Genomic DNA, 17622 nt, shown 5'->3' on the forward strand with positions numbered 1-17622 from the left:
TGTGCCCTCAGCCACCCCTCGCAGCGGATCTCCCGCAGGCAGCGAGCCCTGCTCCACCTTGTCCGCTCCCCCTGACCCTACAGGGCCCCGGGGACCCACGGCAGTCCCCGCCCTCCTCAAGCGAGAGCGGAAGTGCCGTCAGAGGAAGGCCGGCCGCCCGCCCTCAGCGGAGGAAGGACGGGCTGTAAGATGGCGGCGGCGGAGGAGCGGCTCCTGTCGGAGGGGGAAGGCGGCGCCCCGGGTTCGGCGCGGCTCTCCCCGCCCCCGCTCTCGCAGTCTCCCGAAGCCCCGGCGCCCTTGGAGCAGCCGCCTCAGAGCAACACGCTGATGGGGCTGCCCATCGTGGCCATCGAGAGCATCCTCAGCTTCCTGTCCTACGACGAGACGAGCCAGCTCCGCCTGGTAGGGGCTGGGGAGGGGAGGGAAGGCGGGCGAGGGTCCGTGCCGCGGCCGCCCCGGGAGCCGCCGGAGCGGAAGCAGCGCCGGGGAGGAGGCGGGCAGCCGGTTGGGCAGGGCTGAAGCTTCCCCATTCTGCCTGCCCCGCGCCTCCCGCACGGGCGTGCAGGTGTGAGCCGTGCCCGCGTTCCTAGAGGGACCCTGCCGCCTCTTCACGCCTTTGATCCCATTCCGAGCCCTGTAAAGCAGCGCGGGGTGCCGGAGACGTAAATCCCCGGGTGTAGGAGGTGGCGAGATCGCTGCTCCGAGGACCTTACCCGGTGTCTAGAAAGAAAAGTGGGGCAGGAAAGGAAGACTTAAAGCCGTGTCTGCCCGAGAGTCCGCCTGCTGCTCCCAGCCGTGCTCACGGATCTAATAAAAGATACGAGCTCCACCTGCAAACTTCGTTGTGCCCAAAAAAGCTCGGAGGTCAGCGAGGAGATCAGTATTAGTCTTCAACTGCCTCAGGAGCCTCGTGTAAACTGTGCCATAATATGACTGGCTGTGATCTTGCTCAATTTTGTATGAGATCATGTATGGAATAATAGTGAGGGAATTAATACGCAGCTTATGTAACCCTCTGTCAACTTGCCTGTGCTGTTTCTAGTTTAAGAACTCATTAGCTTAAACCAGATAGTATTACATATGTATTTCTGCAGAGAATTGGACCGCATTTGTCCCAGATCAGCAACCTGATTCTAAACTGAAAGCTCTTTAAGCAGAAGCTCTGGTTTTATTCATACTGCACCAAACACACAGTACAGTCTTTAACTCAGAGGGCGGTGAGGCCCTGGCACAGCTGCCCATAGAGCTGTGGTGCCCCATCGCTGGAGGTGCTGCAGGCCAGGTAGGATGGGGCCCTGGGCAGCTGAGTTGGGGGCACAGCCCTGCCCATGGCTGGGGGTTGGGGCTGGGTGGGCTTCAGAGTCCCCTCCAACCCACACCATTCTATGATATGGTACTTAATATTTCTAGCATGCTGTCAGTCCTATAATCTCCAAAGATTTGCCTCTTCTGTGAGAGTAGATAGTGGATGTGTGGGGGAAAAAAAATAGTATGACTTTTATGGATGGCAGCCTCTACAGTTTGGATAAAGGGAAGTACATGTGTACATGTACTGTGTACTGTGTACTGTACTGTGTACTGTGTACATGTGTACATGTACTGTGTTTGGGTGTGCTTACTGTCATATACTCTCTATTGCTGCACTAGGCACCGCTCTTTGCTTCAGTTTTCCTGTTGCATTTTATAAATGGTAGCTGTGGGAACTGTCACTAAGCAGTAGGAGGGTTTTCTTCTTCCTCTAAGGCTGTTAGTGTTTATAAACAATGCTTTGTCAGCAGTGAAGTTCAGAATGGGAAAGGTGGTATAAGGACTTAAATAACTGCTTAATTCTCCATGTTTCTTAAGAAGTGAAACAACCTCTCTTATGTAGCACAAGTCCATTTTTTCAAGAAGACTGTTGCTATGAGCCATTTCAAGAACAGCAAAAACAAAGTGGATAAATATCAGTAGAGATGCACATACAAGGAATAAAACTAGATGTAGATGAGGGAAACTACTCATAGAATCATGAAGGCAGGAAAAGATGTTTCAGATCATCTTATCTAACTGTTGACCATCACCACCCTGTCTGCAAATGCCACATCTACACGTTTCTTGAGCACCTCCAGGGACACTGACTCCAACACCTCCATGGACAGCCTGTGCTAATGCTTAACCATACTTTCAGAGAACGTTTTCCTAATATTCAACCTGAACCTCCCCTGGTGCTCTACACCCTTCACTGGCTTTGTTGCCCCAGGGGTCCCCTTGGATGATGCCAGTGGGACAGCATGGCATATGGGCACTGGGGAAATTGATCTTTCCCTATTTTTAATTTATGAGTAGCTGACAGCCAAAAACCTTAATTTTCATTGCATTCCTCATGGTGCCCTTAAGCACACAAGGTGAGAAAATACACGAAAAGCACACTTGTCTTGTTTAACAAGCACTAACGTCAAGACTCACTGCCCTTCTGGTCTGGCCTAATCAAAACCACATATACTTGATCATCTCGATCTTTTCAATTGCCATGCAGAACTAAAGGTGTTATTTTGGTGGTTCACTGGAGGCTAAACAGAGGTGAGGAAACTGGACATAACTCCAGACAATATTGATGGAGAATTACGGTAGCATTTCAAAATAACATTGTTTAGGCATGAGTTCATAATGGAAATTCATCATTGTCAGGTTTTTAAGGGCAGATAACTTTAGGATACACTTGTGTGTTTGTGCATTGCACAAACAGCAAACTTTTCTTTGAGAATTTACTTGAGTTGCTTCTCAGAATGCATTTCATAATGAGTAGGATTCTGCTAAGGATATGTTATGGGACCAAATTAATTGAATGGCAGGGATTAAATTCCTTAGGTCTCATGCTCATTAAAAGTATGCTCCGAAACAGCCTCATTATCCCATGGAATGCATTCTTAGGGTTAAAGCACCTTGGGGAAGGCAGGGCATCAATTGGCCTAAACAAACCTTACATACACTGACAGAAAGTGTGGAGTCCCTAAACTGATAGCTTTGAATGCTGTTGCAGGGGGAAGGAACGCTTTTTAAGTAGCCTTACATTGTGAATAGGAAAATGGCAAAGCAGGAATGAAAACCTAGAGCCATTTTCCTGGAACAAGTCATTTCACTTAATTATGCCTTATTTGTATGATGCTATATTCACTTAAGTGGAGCCTGCACTTTCCTGAATAAAATAGAGTAAAATTGAGTCAGTACTTCCTTCTGAAATCACTTTGAATTCTACTGGTAAATGTATATGTGTACTGTCTATTAAATGTGGTAACATCCTTGTCTGGAAGAAACAAGTCTTCTTTTTGAGATGCAATTATGTGACATTTGGAATGCTGAGTAGTGCTCCTCCTAATGAAGGGTAGTTAGTTTTGAGCATGGCTGCTACATAACAGTTTACTGTAGCGGTGTCACAGTCACCGAACTTTGGTCAGTTGTCCTAAAACAGTAGGATGGGCTTGTGCCCCTCTAAGTTCTCTTTCCAGATGCAGTCAGCCAAGAGGATGAGAGCTGGACACTTCTGAAGTGGGGTAATAATGATGTCCTTAGTCTCAGCTTGGAAATACATTTCCATTCAGGCTATTGCCACATGACTGCAAACAAACAGTCCCACAGTGAAAAGCAAACAATTAATAAATGCCTTCCATGAACACTGAAGATAAGGTTACCTTGGATTGAGGCACATATCAGAAGTGTCTTAGATTGTGCAGCAACTTTGCACTAGTGTTCTGCAGAGCGCAAATAAGGACTGCTCAGCTTTAATCTTCCCACAGTTTCAATAAATCTGTATTTACAGGCATTTCTATTTTAAGGCTTGCTGAAGTCATCAGCATTTTGTCACTTATTCTTTAACCTACAAAGGCGTTATGAAATACAGTGTCTGTGTAGCCTCTATTGATTTTAAAAAAGAACATGCAATGAATCTGAACACTTGGAATACATTTTTACCTCCAGTTTTGATACTGGTCATCTGTTAGTGAAGTTGGGAAGAAATAACACGTGCTTGAAGGAAGGGAAGCTGTTGGTCCTCTAGCAGATTGAGTCGCTTTGTTTATAACGAAGTGGAAAATGAGCTCTTCTGCCAGATCTGTTACTGTATACATGTCATCATGCTAAGCAGAGCCACCTTTTACATTTCATATGGTATTGGAAACAACTTTCTAACACTGAAATTTGAACACAGTGTTCTACTTGGGCTGGCATTTGAGGGAATGTGGGCTGATGTAGCTTTATGGCTAGAGTAAGGAAATATCCACAAAACTCGGCAAATATGAGCAAGTTTGAACTTCTGGCTTTCTTACAGTCCATTGGGATAGGAAATATCAGAAACTGTCTTGGACCAATATGAGCACTGAAAATGGTGATATGCTGCTTTAGGTATGACTGCTGATAAAGCAGTCCAAGACAGGCATTCTTGTAACTTCAAGTGTCGTATTTTTAAATGGTGTCACAGGGAATCAGTTGAGATCTAAGAGGTGACATTAAATAAGCTGCAGACAGTCATTATTGGTTTCTGATGGCATCAGTTTAGTGTTTGGGTTCTAGACTGCTTGTTGTCACAAACATGGACAGTGTCCAGAAACCAGGGCAAATTAGTAAAATTAGAAAATCTTATGTTTAAAAATCCAGTGCAGTTCTTAGCTGTTACAGCCTGCTGCCTTTTGGATATGGGAGGTATTTTCTGCCACCAGATGTCAGTATAAACATGATGAAAATTTCCCTTTGTGCTTCTCCACTGTTTGTCCCTAACAATGTATCTTGGATTTTGGAGTTTTTTGCTTGCTTGTTTTTCTCCTGCTGAATAACTGTATTGTTAACACAGCCCTTGTGCAAGTGTGACTTTCTGTTTCAGGGTTTGGTAGCATTAGAGCAGGTATTAATGTCATTACTACCTACTGCTGTGAAAGAAAACAGCTGTTGGTATCCAACATAGCCAGCAAAGGAATCTGTTAAACAGAGAAGACTTCTGTGTGAAAAGGAATCTAAAAGGAATCTAGCACACAATCTTGCTTCTTGTGTGCTAGAGTGCATAATTCTTTCATTCTGTCTGTCTTCCAAAAGATGAACTATAAGCATCGAAGGAAAAACATCATTTCTTAAGGCATCTTTCTGAGATAATACTGACTTCATAGAATCATAGAACACCAAGGTTGGAAAAGACCTCCAAGACCATCTACCAGAGTGACTCTGAGTGACAAGAGGGCTTTTCAACTTCCACTATCATTAGAAGGAAATTTTGTCTGCTTATGCATGAGTGGAATTCAGCCTACTGTCTCTTGTTATGCAGAATCAGGAGACTTGCTTGTGAACTGTGTGGAATGTAGCATTCCTTCCTGATCAGTATTAGAGATGGCAGTGCCTTAAGTTGTACTGCAGTTTCTGTGTCTTGAAATTCAAGAAAAACTGCTAAGGGAATCTTGTGGTACTCAGCAAGTATGTGTAAGATAATAAATAGTAAAAGTGTCTTGTGACATTATTTGATACTTAAAAGATTTTTTTGTTTTACTTAAATACAGGTTTGTAAACGAATGGACTTGGTTTGTCAACGAATGTTAAATCAGGGATTTCTAAAAGTGGAAAGATACCACAACTTGTGTCAAAAGCAAGTTAAAGCTCAGCTTCCAAGGTATGTACCAGCTAAAATTGTTGAACTTCAATGTGCTAGATTTTTTTTTAGCATTATACTAAAAGGGAGATTCTTGCTGGCTAATTTGGTTACATATCTTGAGAATTTGAATCTCTTTTGTTTTCTATTTTTCCCCCCGAAAGCATTATAACCTAAGATCTAATTACAAGATAATGGTGTGGATGAATGTACCTTGCATTATACTATACTAGGAGCTGGAATATTGGAAATTGTCTCTGGTGTTCTAAACAGTGTAAAGAAGAGTCTTGTGTTCTTCAGCCTTTCTGGCAAAGCCAGAAGGGATGCCTAGAATGAATAAATGCTATTCCTCTTCAAGACAAACTGATGATTTGTCTATGGCTCTGCTTAAAAGGCAAAGTTCTTCAGTGCCAGGGATTAAATTAGGAAAGGGAGGAGACTGTGAGCTCTCATTACTGGGAGCTTAAGGTTCTCTTAAAAGCAGTATTTTTTCTCCTCTTTCCAGTGTATATGTGCAATTGCTGCTGCCCTATCCTATCAGATTTCCCAATCAAAGTGAAGAAACTAAATGCTACTTACTGCTGAGATTATTTGCCAAAAGCTTGTACTTCAGCTTGAGCTTTGTAGCCAGCAGTAATGCTGTATTAAATCTGTGTGTTGCGTTGAAATATTAAATGCAGGAATATGGGAGGATAAAAATAACCACCCTGACTCATTGTCTGCTGCTAGTTAGTACTGAAAGCCTGCTTTTAGCATCCCAAATGACATACAGAGTTTATGGGTAGCAGAAGATGTAATTACTTAGAGAAAAAAAAAATTGTCTTCAGAAAGTGTGCAATGCTGTTATGAGCTGATATCTAATCTCTGCCGTGTTTTGTCCGTAGACAGAACAAATGTAGCGGTTATGTTTTCAAACCTCTAAATGGTTTTAAGGATTAAATTGAGTGACAGTTAAAGTTTTATTTTGTGAACTCCTTGTTGAATTACTGCATGTAAATCACTTAATGGTCTGTCTTCTAGACGAGAGTCAGAAAGAAGAAACCATTCGTTAGCTCGTCATGCAGACATCCTTGCTGCTGTAGAAACGAGACTCTCTTTGTTAAATATGACTTTCATGAAGTATGTGGATTCCAATCTCTGTTGCTTCATACCTGGAAAGGTAAAATGTAGTCTAATTTATGTGAATGTGTATGTTTTTTAAAAAACATGATTGTGTAACTTCAAGTAAATTTGTCCCAGCTGCTCCAGATTGTGTAATGTATATGCTACTGAAACTGATTGAGATACTTAGAACACACAAGTTAATGCTCCTATGTAACAGGCAGTGTGAAATGAATGAACCAGACTGTATCTAAATACCATTTAAAATTTAATATCTACTTTCCCTCAGGATTTTTACAAGGATTTTTATAACACAGGACATGTAGGGTTTAACTCTGAACTGTAACTGTACAAAATAGCTGGACTCCAGGTCATCAGAAGATACAGCAGAAGACTAAGTTTTTTTTCATATGTGTTTGAATACTTCAAGTTAATTGAAGTGAGATGTATATAGTATGTGGAAGCACCTTTCAGTGTTGCTGTGGACGAGGTGCTTCTGTAAATTAGGTGGGTAAACTTTAAATGTACGTAAACTTTGTTCAGTATTATTACTACTAAACAGTTCTGATATTTCAGACTACTACCCCAGCATAAAGTATAAATTAATCAAGTTATAGGATTGTTTTATAAGCTGTAAAAACAGAGGAATAGAGGGGAACTGACAAGATCATTGTCTGAGGAAGAAACTCAAAAAAAGCTTGGATTGAAACAAAATCTGTGTCCATTAGCTTAACATTCTGCTATTCATGGGCTGAACTGGGTTGCTCTGGGATGAATGCAGAAGTTAGCTGTTGGATTGAGATGAAGCATGGCAGGCGTTTCTGCATTCAGTACAGCAGGATAGGCTATCAGCATGAAACAGTTTTTGTCTTGAAGAGGTAACTTGATTTCCATGCATTTTTATTGCCTTGATACTAAGTTAATCTAAATTACTATAGTTTAATATATTTAGGTTTATTAAGTTTATATTACTTTTATATCTATAATCTAATTTAAAATACAGTGTAATATAACAAAGTCAAATAAATGTAAGGCTGTGATATTCATGTACTGAATAGAATACCTAAAAGAAATGTTGCCTTACTTTTCCTGAGGAGCAGGTGGAAAGGCAGTGCTGAAGCTAGACCTGGGGTGTGTAGAAGTTGTGCAAACAAGTTTGGCAGCCATTTTCCTTCTGGGCACTGGGTCATAAAGACATTATTTGTATTCCTATGTAACAGCTAAAAGAGATCTTTTTAACTGTTTGCTTGGTATACGAGCTCGATACCGCTGCTGCTCTTTCACCACAGTTATCAGTTCACCAGGAAGTCAGATTTTGGTCAAGCCTATTCAAGGTTCAGCATGTGATTTTCCCCCAGCTGCCATGTTTGAATGAAGCTGCTGCAGAACTTTCAGGAAATGAATGTGTTAGAACACGTGAATCCTGGTTTGAGGTTCAGCATATTGTGTTAAGGGTTCTTAACAATTCATAGTGAAGTGCCACTGCAAGATTTTATGTTGAGGATAGCAAAAAAATGCTTTGTGGATGTTGTTACTGACGGGATATAATGTGAATAAAATTAGAGAAAGAAGCCTTTGGGAGCTTCTTTCTCTTGTGAGATGGGATGCTCTGTTGATTCTAGGCTCTTGAGGCCCACATCCTTCAGTAAAGTCTTAAGCCATTCTTAATCATGTGCAAAATTCCTGGCTTGGTAGTTTCTGTAGTAAGAAACCAGCACTCTATCTTGGCCTGCACAAACTGTAATTCATAGATTAGTGAGGCACCTTTCATCTCTGTAGTTCTGCTAAACAAAAGGCTGCTTTTCAAGCCTGTTTAAGAGGGTGCTTATGCTCTCTGCCAGTCCTGGATTGGTATTTCATAAAGTAATACATTTTGGGTGTAATCCAAATTTGCAATATTTTGAGTAGGAGCAAGTGAATTCATGTAAATATTTACAGCTCTTCAGACTGACATAACAGTAATTCTTGTTATTCCATTCCTGTGTTGTGTACATCTCATGACTGGCTGTGAGAATGACTGCTTACTGAACAGTTTTTATCTTGGTTCTCCAAAAAGAAATGACGATGCTTTACTGAGCATGTAAAATGTCAGTATGGATGCAGTAAAACAATTTCACACGTGTTAATTCATGAGTTTCAATAGAACTGTGATCCATCAAGTGAATGCTTTTGTCTGGTATATCGCAAACGATACTTCATTTCCAAACACCAATAAAGAACTAACACACAGAGTGATGTGCAGGAGTAGTAGTTCTGTAGTGAAAGTCTCTGATGTGCCAACGCTTTTAGAATGATCTGAGATAATCTTGTCTTTATCAGAAAAATCCTAATTCTTCTTAAATGTTTTAGGTAATAGATGAAATTTACCGTGTGCTAAGGTATGTAAACTCTACAAGAGCTCCTCAAAGAGCTCATGAAGTTCTTCAAGAACTAAGGGACATTTCTTCCATGGCTATGGAATATTTTGATGAGAAGATTGTTCCAATACTGAAAAGGAAGCTTCCTGGGTCAGATGTATCAGGACGTCTGATAGGAGCTGCCCCAGGTATTAATTCCAATGTATAGCTAAGTGGGTTTTTTTGTTGTTGTTTTTTTATTATTTTATTTATTAAAACTCAGAGCACTATCTTTTTAAAGCTCCCTCCCTTCAATAAGTGAGCTTTATCACATAGGAATTAACGATACTTGTTTCTTAAGAATGCCAGCCATGAAATTCATTCGCTTTGTAATTTAAGGAGGCTTTGTATTGGCAAAAGAACGGTCACTTGAATGTATGTTACAATTATGCACAGTGTGTATTCATTAAACAAACGCTTTTGTGCCACCAATGAATGAGACTTTATCGTTGCACTTGGTTGAAATTTGGCACATGAGATGACAACTCAAGACGCCTTTTATATTTAGTAAGGATCAGCAAATGAATTGGCCTAAGTTGCTGTAGTACATAGAGAGCTAGAACACACAAGTTTGTGCTTTCTTTGCATTCCCAAAGCAACAAGGTATATGTTAACAATCAAAATGCTTGTGGGTAACACTGAAAAGGCAGCTAAAATAATAGTCTGTAAATAAACAAACTGGTCCTTTGTAAACCTCTCAGGCTTTCCATAATTGATGTGAACCGAAGTGCTAAGGTAGTTGCCTCATAGAATGGCCAGAAGCAAAAAGTTAGTAGAACTGTAGTGTTTTCCCCGTCCTGAACTTCTTTCCACACACCATTGGAGAACTGGATTGCAGAATATGCTCTTTGAAAGGATAACTCAAAAAAAAAAATATTACAGCTTAACCAAAAATGAGAGGTTGAACTGTAGGAACTGCATGTGGTTTGCTGCATGTCTCGTCCATCCCTTTAGCCATAAGGCTGTATTCCACCTCTTAATTATATCTAGATAATTATACCTCAATTCCAATGAGTCTGTCAGCTAAGGAAGCGTTGCCCAAAACCATAGTTGATGTCAATCTGCTCACCAAACCCAAGGCTTAATGTGATGTGAAAGTACCTATCCTGTGTTGAGGGAGTAGCATATGTAATGGTAACCCTCTAGTGTCAAATAAGAGGATCTTAAAGAAAAAAAAGGAGAGGATGACTGTTCAAGGCTGTTCCAGATTGTTCTGTCTTCATTTTACTTGCACTGCATTGCTAGAAGAGTAAAACAGTAGAAAAAGTGATGGATAGCTTTTTATGTTAGAAGAAGTGAAAGAAATTATACAGTAGCTGTTAGTCTCCTTGATTTGCAGGAATTTTAATAAAAACAACATTCCCAAGCTCAAACTCCAGTATGATTTTAGGACTTAGGAAGAATGAGTATACATCATCATGGAAAATAAATCCCCTTCTTCTAAAAAGTAAGTTAAACTGAGATATCTTGTTAAGCCCTGAATAGGAAACAATTAGAATTGTAGCTATCTACAACTATGACAGCAGAATAAGAGTGCCCTACTGAAATACATTTCACATAGATATTGTATAATACGTCTAATTTATAGCTGTACTGCAGGTTTTTGACTTAACATGTGTCACTAACTCTAGCTGACCACATGTTCTCTCTGTAATTGTTGATCTGGCTGAAGGTGGGGGGGGCTTATATATGGAAAATGAAGAATGAGCTGTTTTCCATGTTACTGGAAATCCAAGTATTTAAAATTGAACTAGCTGTGACCTGAAATGCCACGTGCTCTTGTTAGATACTTAAAATAACAGTAAGTCTGTTTCCATGTTCACCCAGCCAGTATTCAGATTTGTGCTTGGGGGTGATGTAGGGGTAAGCAAAGTAGGAGAGGTGGGACACGATCTCTGCTTTTGTCTAAACGTGTGGAGTACTAACCAGAATTTCCTCTGAAGTTCCAGGGCCTTCTGCAGCACTAACAACAATGCAGCTGTTCTCCAAGCAGAATCCTTCAAGACAGGAAGTCACCAAACTCCAGCAGCAAGTAAAAGCAAACGGTGCAGGTGTGACAGTGCTAAAGCGAGAAATCTCAGAGCTTCGCACCAAAGTGCAAGAGCAACAGAAACAGCTCCAAGATCAAGATCAGAAACTGCTAGAGCAAACCCAAATCATAGGTGAACAGAACGCCCGATTGGCTGAGCTCGAACGCAAGCTGCGAGAGGTGATGGAGAGCGCAGTAGGAAGTTCTTCAGGTTCTGGTTCAAATGAACAATCTCCTAGAAAACGGAGGAAGGCGGTTGAATCCACAGACTGTCCTAGGAAATCTAAACGCCTTCGAAACAGAAAATAACTTGGGGAGTCACTGACGCCTTCAGGAAGATACACTGCTTTAGTAGCCCAGGCAGGTCTGCTCCTCTGGATACTGTGATTAGCTTCATGGTGTCACGTAGGCTGCTGGCTCTTCAACACACCACTTAGACTTGAACGTGAATTTTCTTTCATTGAGACTTTTCCCCTGCTTTCTGGATGGGTGGGCCTAAATCACAGGATCTCTAAGATTTGCAATAGATACATACTAACCAGACCTGCTCTGTTACATTTTGAAGGGTTAACCTTTTTTTTTTTTTTTTTTTTTTTCTCCGTGCAAACGTGTTGAAAGTAAACTTATTTGTGTTTATGCGTATGTTCACATAAAATCTTAAATAAATTCAGTCTTAACTGACTAAAAAGTTGAGCTTAAAAGCAGATGTCCTGTTCACTTGAAGAAACGCTTTTAAAATCATGTTTTAGAGAACTTGACTTTTTTGTTACAAGTGACCTTGTCTGGAATGTCTGAAAAGCAGCAAATACTTTTTTGGGATCTCTGTAACAAGTAAAACAGACTTCTTCAGTTACGCTATTGCCTATATATTTTTGTAAACTTATAAGGAAAGGCCTATTATGCAATCATCACATGCACACGCCCTAGTTCTAGGTCTTGGCAGCCATATTCTACATTTGCATGCATAGATGCATGTAGAGCTTAGCCTGCTAAAAGCACTTGTCTGAAGTTGTCCTTCTCTCTGAGTACAGAGCCCTGTAGAACAATTCCTTCATTCCTCAGCCACAGCTCCACACCTGCATGCAGCACAACTGCTTTCTTACAGCAGGGTGGTCTTGCAGAGCTAGCAGCAGGAGCATTGGGAGCCAGCTATGTGCAGGCTACCTGCTGCTTTCACTGCCTGCAACTTGCAGGGATTGTTGGCCAAAGCAGGAGAATTGAGAAGCCACCTATGCATCACTTGATACATAGGCAAACATAAGAATCAGACAAACTGTCTCTCTGGTAACTAAACTCAGGGGGACGCCATTTGAATGAAATGCTGTATTACAGAAAAATTTAAGCTATTTTGTGTGTATGTGTTGGGAGTGGAGTGGAGATTTCTCTGTAATACTGAGGCCAATATTCCAGCCTTCTTTGTCCTGACAGGTAAATCGCTTCAGACAAAGCTTTAATTTCTTTTGCACTTCTGTTTTGAGCTTGTCACTGGGATAGCATGTCTCACACCTTCAATCTCCCTGCTCACTTTAACAACCTCAGAGTTGTATACAGTGATTTTCTTTTCTTATCTGTATATTTTTGGAACCTTATACAAGTACTATTGTCCTTAGTTTTGTTTTAATGTACTAAACTATGTAGCTTTATCATTTGATTTAAGTTTTAGGGGTTTTTTCTTGTTTGTTTGTTTTTTCTGCTTTCGGCCTAGGTGGTGCCCAATTCAACTTGGCATGGCACTGAAAGTGCAAATGCTGCTTTGTAGCTGTTCAGAACTCTGACACCCTTACCAGAGGTTAAAGTGTGGCTTTCTTGTAGTGCTGACATGGGGGTTGTACGTGAATCACCAACAGAACCAGAAATCGTCTGGCCAAATGTTCCAAAATTGTAGGAGAACAGATATTTTTCCTGAAACTTCAAGATTTTGCTTCTGGGACATATGGGCTCATATCAGGACTGACACTGCAAATGCCAAATTTTTGGTAGATGATTTTCAAATATACCTGTTTGACAGTTTTAGGCTTTTCAGAAGGCATGTTTCTGAAGAAGAGCACTGAACAAGTGGTGCAAGGTTACCTGGGGGAGACATTACCCGGTAAAGGCCGATTTGCTGTTACTGGTCTTCCACTGCTCTTGTATTTTTTACTCCTGAAGGTTGGTACTATGAATCATTCCACATGCCAGCATGCTAGCTGTATCTTTCAATATAAATTCATTTGATGGTCTTTCAGGTAGACAAAGTAACATAACGATCCAATTACCAGATACTTGTGGTTAAATACTTCTGAACAAGCATAAACTTATTTTTATTGCATTTATTGAGGCTTGTTGGTACATCTCTTAACATCTTTCACTTTAGTGTCTTTGTGTGCTTCTGCGAGATGCAAATGACACTCTTCACAACACACAGGGACATTCGAGATAGTCAGCAGCAGTGCCTTTTTTTAATATGCTGGTGAACCTGTAGAGCTATGTGTAAACTGAGATTCAAAGAACAACAGTGTATTGTTACATGAAACATTATCCAAGTGTGGTGCCAAGTCGGAACCTTCAGCTCAAGGAAGCTGCAAGTCAGCAGGTGCATCCTGACCCTCGGCACACTGCCAAGCACACTGCAATTGAACCAAGCCCACTCAGCTGCACGGGTAGAGAGGAGCAGTAAAACAAGCTCTAAGAAATGCCACTAAGGACTCAAGAAAAGTGCACAGCCTATTTTCCTTTCCACTTCCTGGGAAGGGAGAGTTCAGCACTGGATGGTCCCAAAAGGACTGGAATACACATCAGTGGTACAGAATGTAGAAAACAGAGTGAATTAATAGCTTAGAGAAAATAGCTGGACGTTAACTTCTGACTCTGTGTTGTACCTTATTAAATAAAAAAGGATGCATTTTGCAATACACTAACAAGTTGATACCTAGGCTGAAGTAAAACTAAATTAATTTTGATTTCTGTGCAAGTTTACAAGGCTTAGTGTGTCAACATGGTAAAGTGCAGTGATCGTTGCAACTAGTGACCATACAATCAAGGAGAACCTCAAACCAGTCAGACTGAGGTGTTGTTCATGAAGTAACACGAAAAGTGTTTTATTTGCAGCCAGTTATCAGACTGTAGCTTTATGACTTGTAGCAAGGGCTGGGACTGAGCAACTCAAAGTGGAAGGAAAGCGATAGCACTGGTTTTCCGTGGTTCGTTTCTGGAAATGGCTTAACAGCAAGGCTGGCTTTCCTTCTTGAGCTTATTTTATAAAACCAGCAGCTTCCTTTTTGTTTCACAGTTGTTTGGTGGGTTATTTTTTCCTACATTTGTATATGTAATGAACGTGGTGCAGACGGCCTCAGAAGACTCTAGAAGCTGTACAGTGATACTTTCTGAGGAAGGGGCTGTTAGCAGTCACATCCTGCTCCCCAAATGGAACAACACGGCATTTTCCTGTGAGTATGGAAGTACAGAACACAAGCATCTTCTGAACAAGGCCTGATGAATGTAATTGGTGAAAGCCCTGCAGTAAGGAAGACTGCCTGCTTAGCAAAATAGATCGTTCAGATTCAAGAGCTGGTAAATTCTTAAATTCCTAATACCCTTTTCATAATGCATTAATCACAGAAGTGACTGATGTTATGAGGATATCTTCACATAGTTTCTTCACATAAAAGTTAAGGCTGTTTTGAAACAGAAATCCAATTGCTTTTGTTGAGCTCTTCTAACAGTTAACTATGGGAAGTTGTCTTATCAGCTGAGGCTGTCGAGGGAATTTTCAGCATCAAGACCCTCTTGTAAATAGGATGGCATAGCATGTAGTTAAATCAGTCTTCAAATAGGACTAACCAATCTCTTGGTATTCCTCCTGGTTTTGAGAACATAACTGGAAAATTGCAGTGTCAGACCATTCTTATGTTAATCAGTAATTTCACTTTGGAGTATTTTATAGTAAAGTGTCTACTAATTGTCAACTATACTAAAGCAATCCAGTTCCATGCCTGTGGCACTCTGCACCGTATTTGGAGCAGCCTGCGTGTCCTCTGCTGTGGTGGAGTCTTGCTCACTGCATCACACCTTCCTGGTTGGGCCAGCTTTGGTTTCTGTGTAACCAAACACTGCAGGATTTTTGTCCTACCCTTGTGCCATCTGATGACATGCTACATGCTGCGTCTCTGTCTTCTAAAAAGAAAATATCAGGTAGGAAACCTGTTAGCTTTCTGAAAACCTAATGAATCTGGATTTGTTCTATGGACTGCTTAAACCAGAAAGACTCAACGATTAAACAGAAAAAAAAAATATATAATAATAATAACAACACTTTCCTATTTAATATCTTTCTCAGCTACTTAAGCTTTGTTTGGCTGACATGAGCTGTTTAGTTTATGAATGTTTATGGAATGCTGTATTAATTTTTCCCATTGAAACTTGTGGTTTCACAAACCTTCAGCACAATAACACTGCCTCTGTGTACCGAGCTCTAGTACTCCTTGAGTGCTCATAGAAACCATCAGAAACCTTTCTTATCAGGCAGACCCATTCATTCTTTGGCAGGATCATCCCAACAGATGAGAAGGCGTTTAGTGCCACGATGGATAGCAGTGCTAATATTTGAACTGCAACCCTAAGGGATAATTTTCAGAAATGTTATATACAGGGCTTAGAGTGCTCCTTTTTTTTCACTGCACATTTTAACACAGAGATTAAAAATGCATGTAACCAAAGACATTTACTGTTCTATTTTACAGAGCCTGTGCTTTGTCCATTACTTTACACCGTTTTGAAAAGGAGTTTGTATTTCCCCTGTGTTTGGTACAGCTACGGCTCAGACTTTTAGAAGCTCATGTGTACTAACCTTGATTCATTATTATTAATACATTTTAAATGAGTCATCATGAGCACTGAGATATTCATGTGACATTAATAGATAAGGTCTAGTTTTCTTTGTGATAATGTTTCCTGTTCTTTTTATAGCTGCTATGGATTTTGATTATTTTAATTTCAGTGGGTTTGTGGACAACAAAAATTCCAAGCAAACAGTTGTTTTACTTAAAATCATCCTGGTAGGCAAACAGTTCACAGTATTGTACAAAACAGAGATGCAGGAGCAGATTAAATTGAGTTTGGCTCTTAGAGAGGAATTTGCCAAAATTCTTCCTAAAATAATAGAAAACATGAAGAAATCAGAGACACTGGCTGGGGCATTTTGAATTGCAGTTAAATACCTTTTGGCACCTTTAGAAATGTGTATTTTGGCCAGATGATGGCAAGTCCTTAAAGCCACACATCCCTTACCTTTGGAATAGAACATGTTTTGTTTAAAGAACTGCTATACTTTCTTATTATGTATTTAATTCTCGTTGTATTATTTTAACATCCTATTTATTCTAACAATATTTTAATGATCCAAAAATATGTTACTGCTTTATTTATATCCTGAGTACAGCTGCTGTAACACACTGTTATTTGCACTCTCGCTGCCTAAGAAAATGAGTCACAGGGAAGTGCATTGTCTGCCCACATGCCTCTGACAGCTTTTGGACATGTCCAAACAGCCGAAAGGGGCACAGAATCACCCAAATCACACTCACAGAATCGTAGGGCTTGGAAGGGACCTCTGAAGATCATCATGTCCAACCCTCTGCTACAGCCATTCCTTGCAGTAGGTTGCACAGGGAAGCAGATCTTGAATTTCAACTCCAAGAAGCAGAGTCCACAACCTCTCTGGGAGCTGTTCCAGTGCTCCGTCACCTTCAAAGTAAAGTTTTTCCTTGCGTCTGTATGGAAGCTCCTGTGTTCCATCTCGTACCCCCTGCCCTTAGTCCAACCTTGCTGTCTGAAGACAGCGTTTCTGAAGGGCAGGCGGGCCGGGACCCCAGCACGAGAGCTGTCCTACAGTGCACTGCCTCGCGTCCGCAGGGCAGGCCGGGGAGGTGGCTGTGGTGGCAGCCGGGTGCGCGGGTCGCGGCAAACTCACTTCCCCACAGGACGGGCGGTGCTTTCTGCCATTTTGAGTTGTGGGATGGGGACAGAGGGACGTTTGGTTTCCGTGACGCTGCGGAACCAGAGGGCTCGCAGTGGTAAAGCGAGAATTACAAGCCAAGGAGTGTCCTTAACTCCTAATTAATCATGCATACAGCATTATTACAAACTAATAATGCAGACAACGCTGTTACCAGTTCGAAACGCCAGTTCCTTCCATGCGTCTCCTTGCTCCGGCCCAGTGGCTTTAAGGAGCCCTTACGACAGCGGGGCTGAGTTCAGACGAGGCCCAGGGAGGGCGACCGGGCTTCCGCTCCGCCGGGCAGCAAAGGGACGGCTCTCTCCTCGCGGCGCGACCGCGACACCGCTACCCCGAGGGCAACAGCCCGCCCCACCCTGCTGCGCCGAGGCGCCGGCAGCCAGGCGGCCCCTGAGGGCAGGCTGGGAGGCGAGGCCTGACAGCCTGACAGCTCGAGACGCCCAATCAGAAGAGAGAACGATATGGGGGCGGGCACTCTCTCTCTCAGCCATATAAAAAA

At 41.6% G+C, this 17622-nt stretch overlaps 1 protein-coding gene across 4 annotated transcripts; it reads left to right on the plus strand.

Annotated features, from left to right (window-relative positions):
* Nucleotides 1-160: 160 nt before the first annotated feature.
* Nucleotides 161-13632, plus strand: FBXO28 (F-box protein 28). 4 transcript variants are annotated; one of them, XM_052695578.1, is made up of 7 exons: nt 313-402; nt 1095-1282; nt 5517-5626; nt 6626-6764; nt 9056-9251; nt 10442-10549; nt 11046-13632. In XM_052695578.1, the coding sequence occupies exons 3-7, from the start codon at nt 5529-5531 to the stop codon at nt 11438-11440; spliced, it is 936 nt and encodes a 311-aa protein (XP_052551538.1). In that variant the 5' UTR covers nt 313-402; nt 1095-1282; nt 5517-5528; the 3' UTR covers nt 11441-13632. The 4 variants fall into 4 exon arrangements, with proteins under 4 accessions (XP_052551515.1, XP_052551524.1, XP_052551533.1 ...); XM_052695555.1 differs by lacking the exon at nt 1095-1282 and having other exon boundaries at nt 161-402; XM_052695564.1 differs by lacking the exon at nt 1095-1282 and having other exon boundaries at nt 161-402; nt 10493-10549.
* The last annotated feature ends 3990 nt before the right edge of the window (nt 13633-17622 follow it).

This window comes from Tympanuchus pallidicinctus, unplaced genomic scaffold, assembly GCF_026119805.1.
Source record: "Tympanuchus pallidicinctus isolate F22 unplaced genomic scaffold, pur_lepc_1.0 scaffold1, whole genome shotgun sequence".
Classification (NCBI taxonomy): Eukaryota; Metazoa; Chordata; class Aves; order Galliformes; family Phasianidae; genus Tympanuchus; species Tympanuchus pallidicinctus.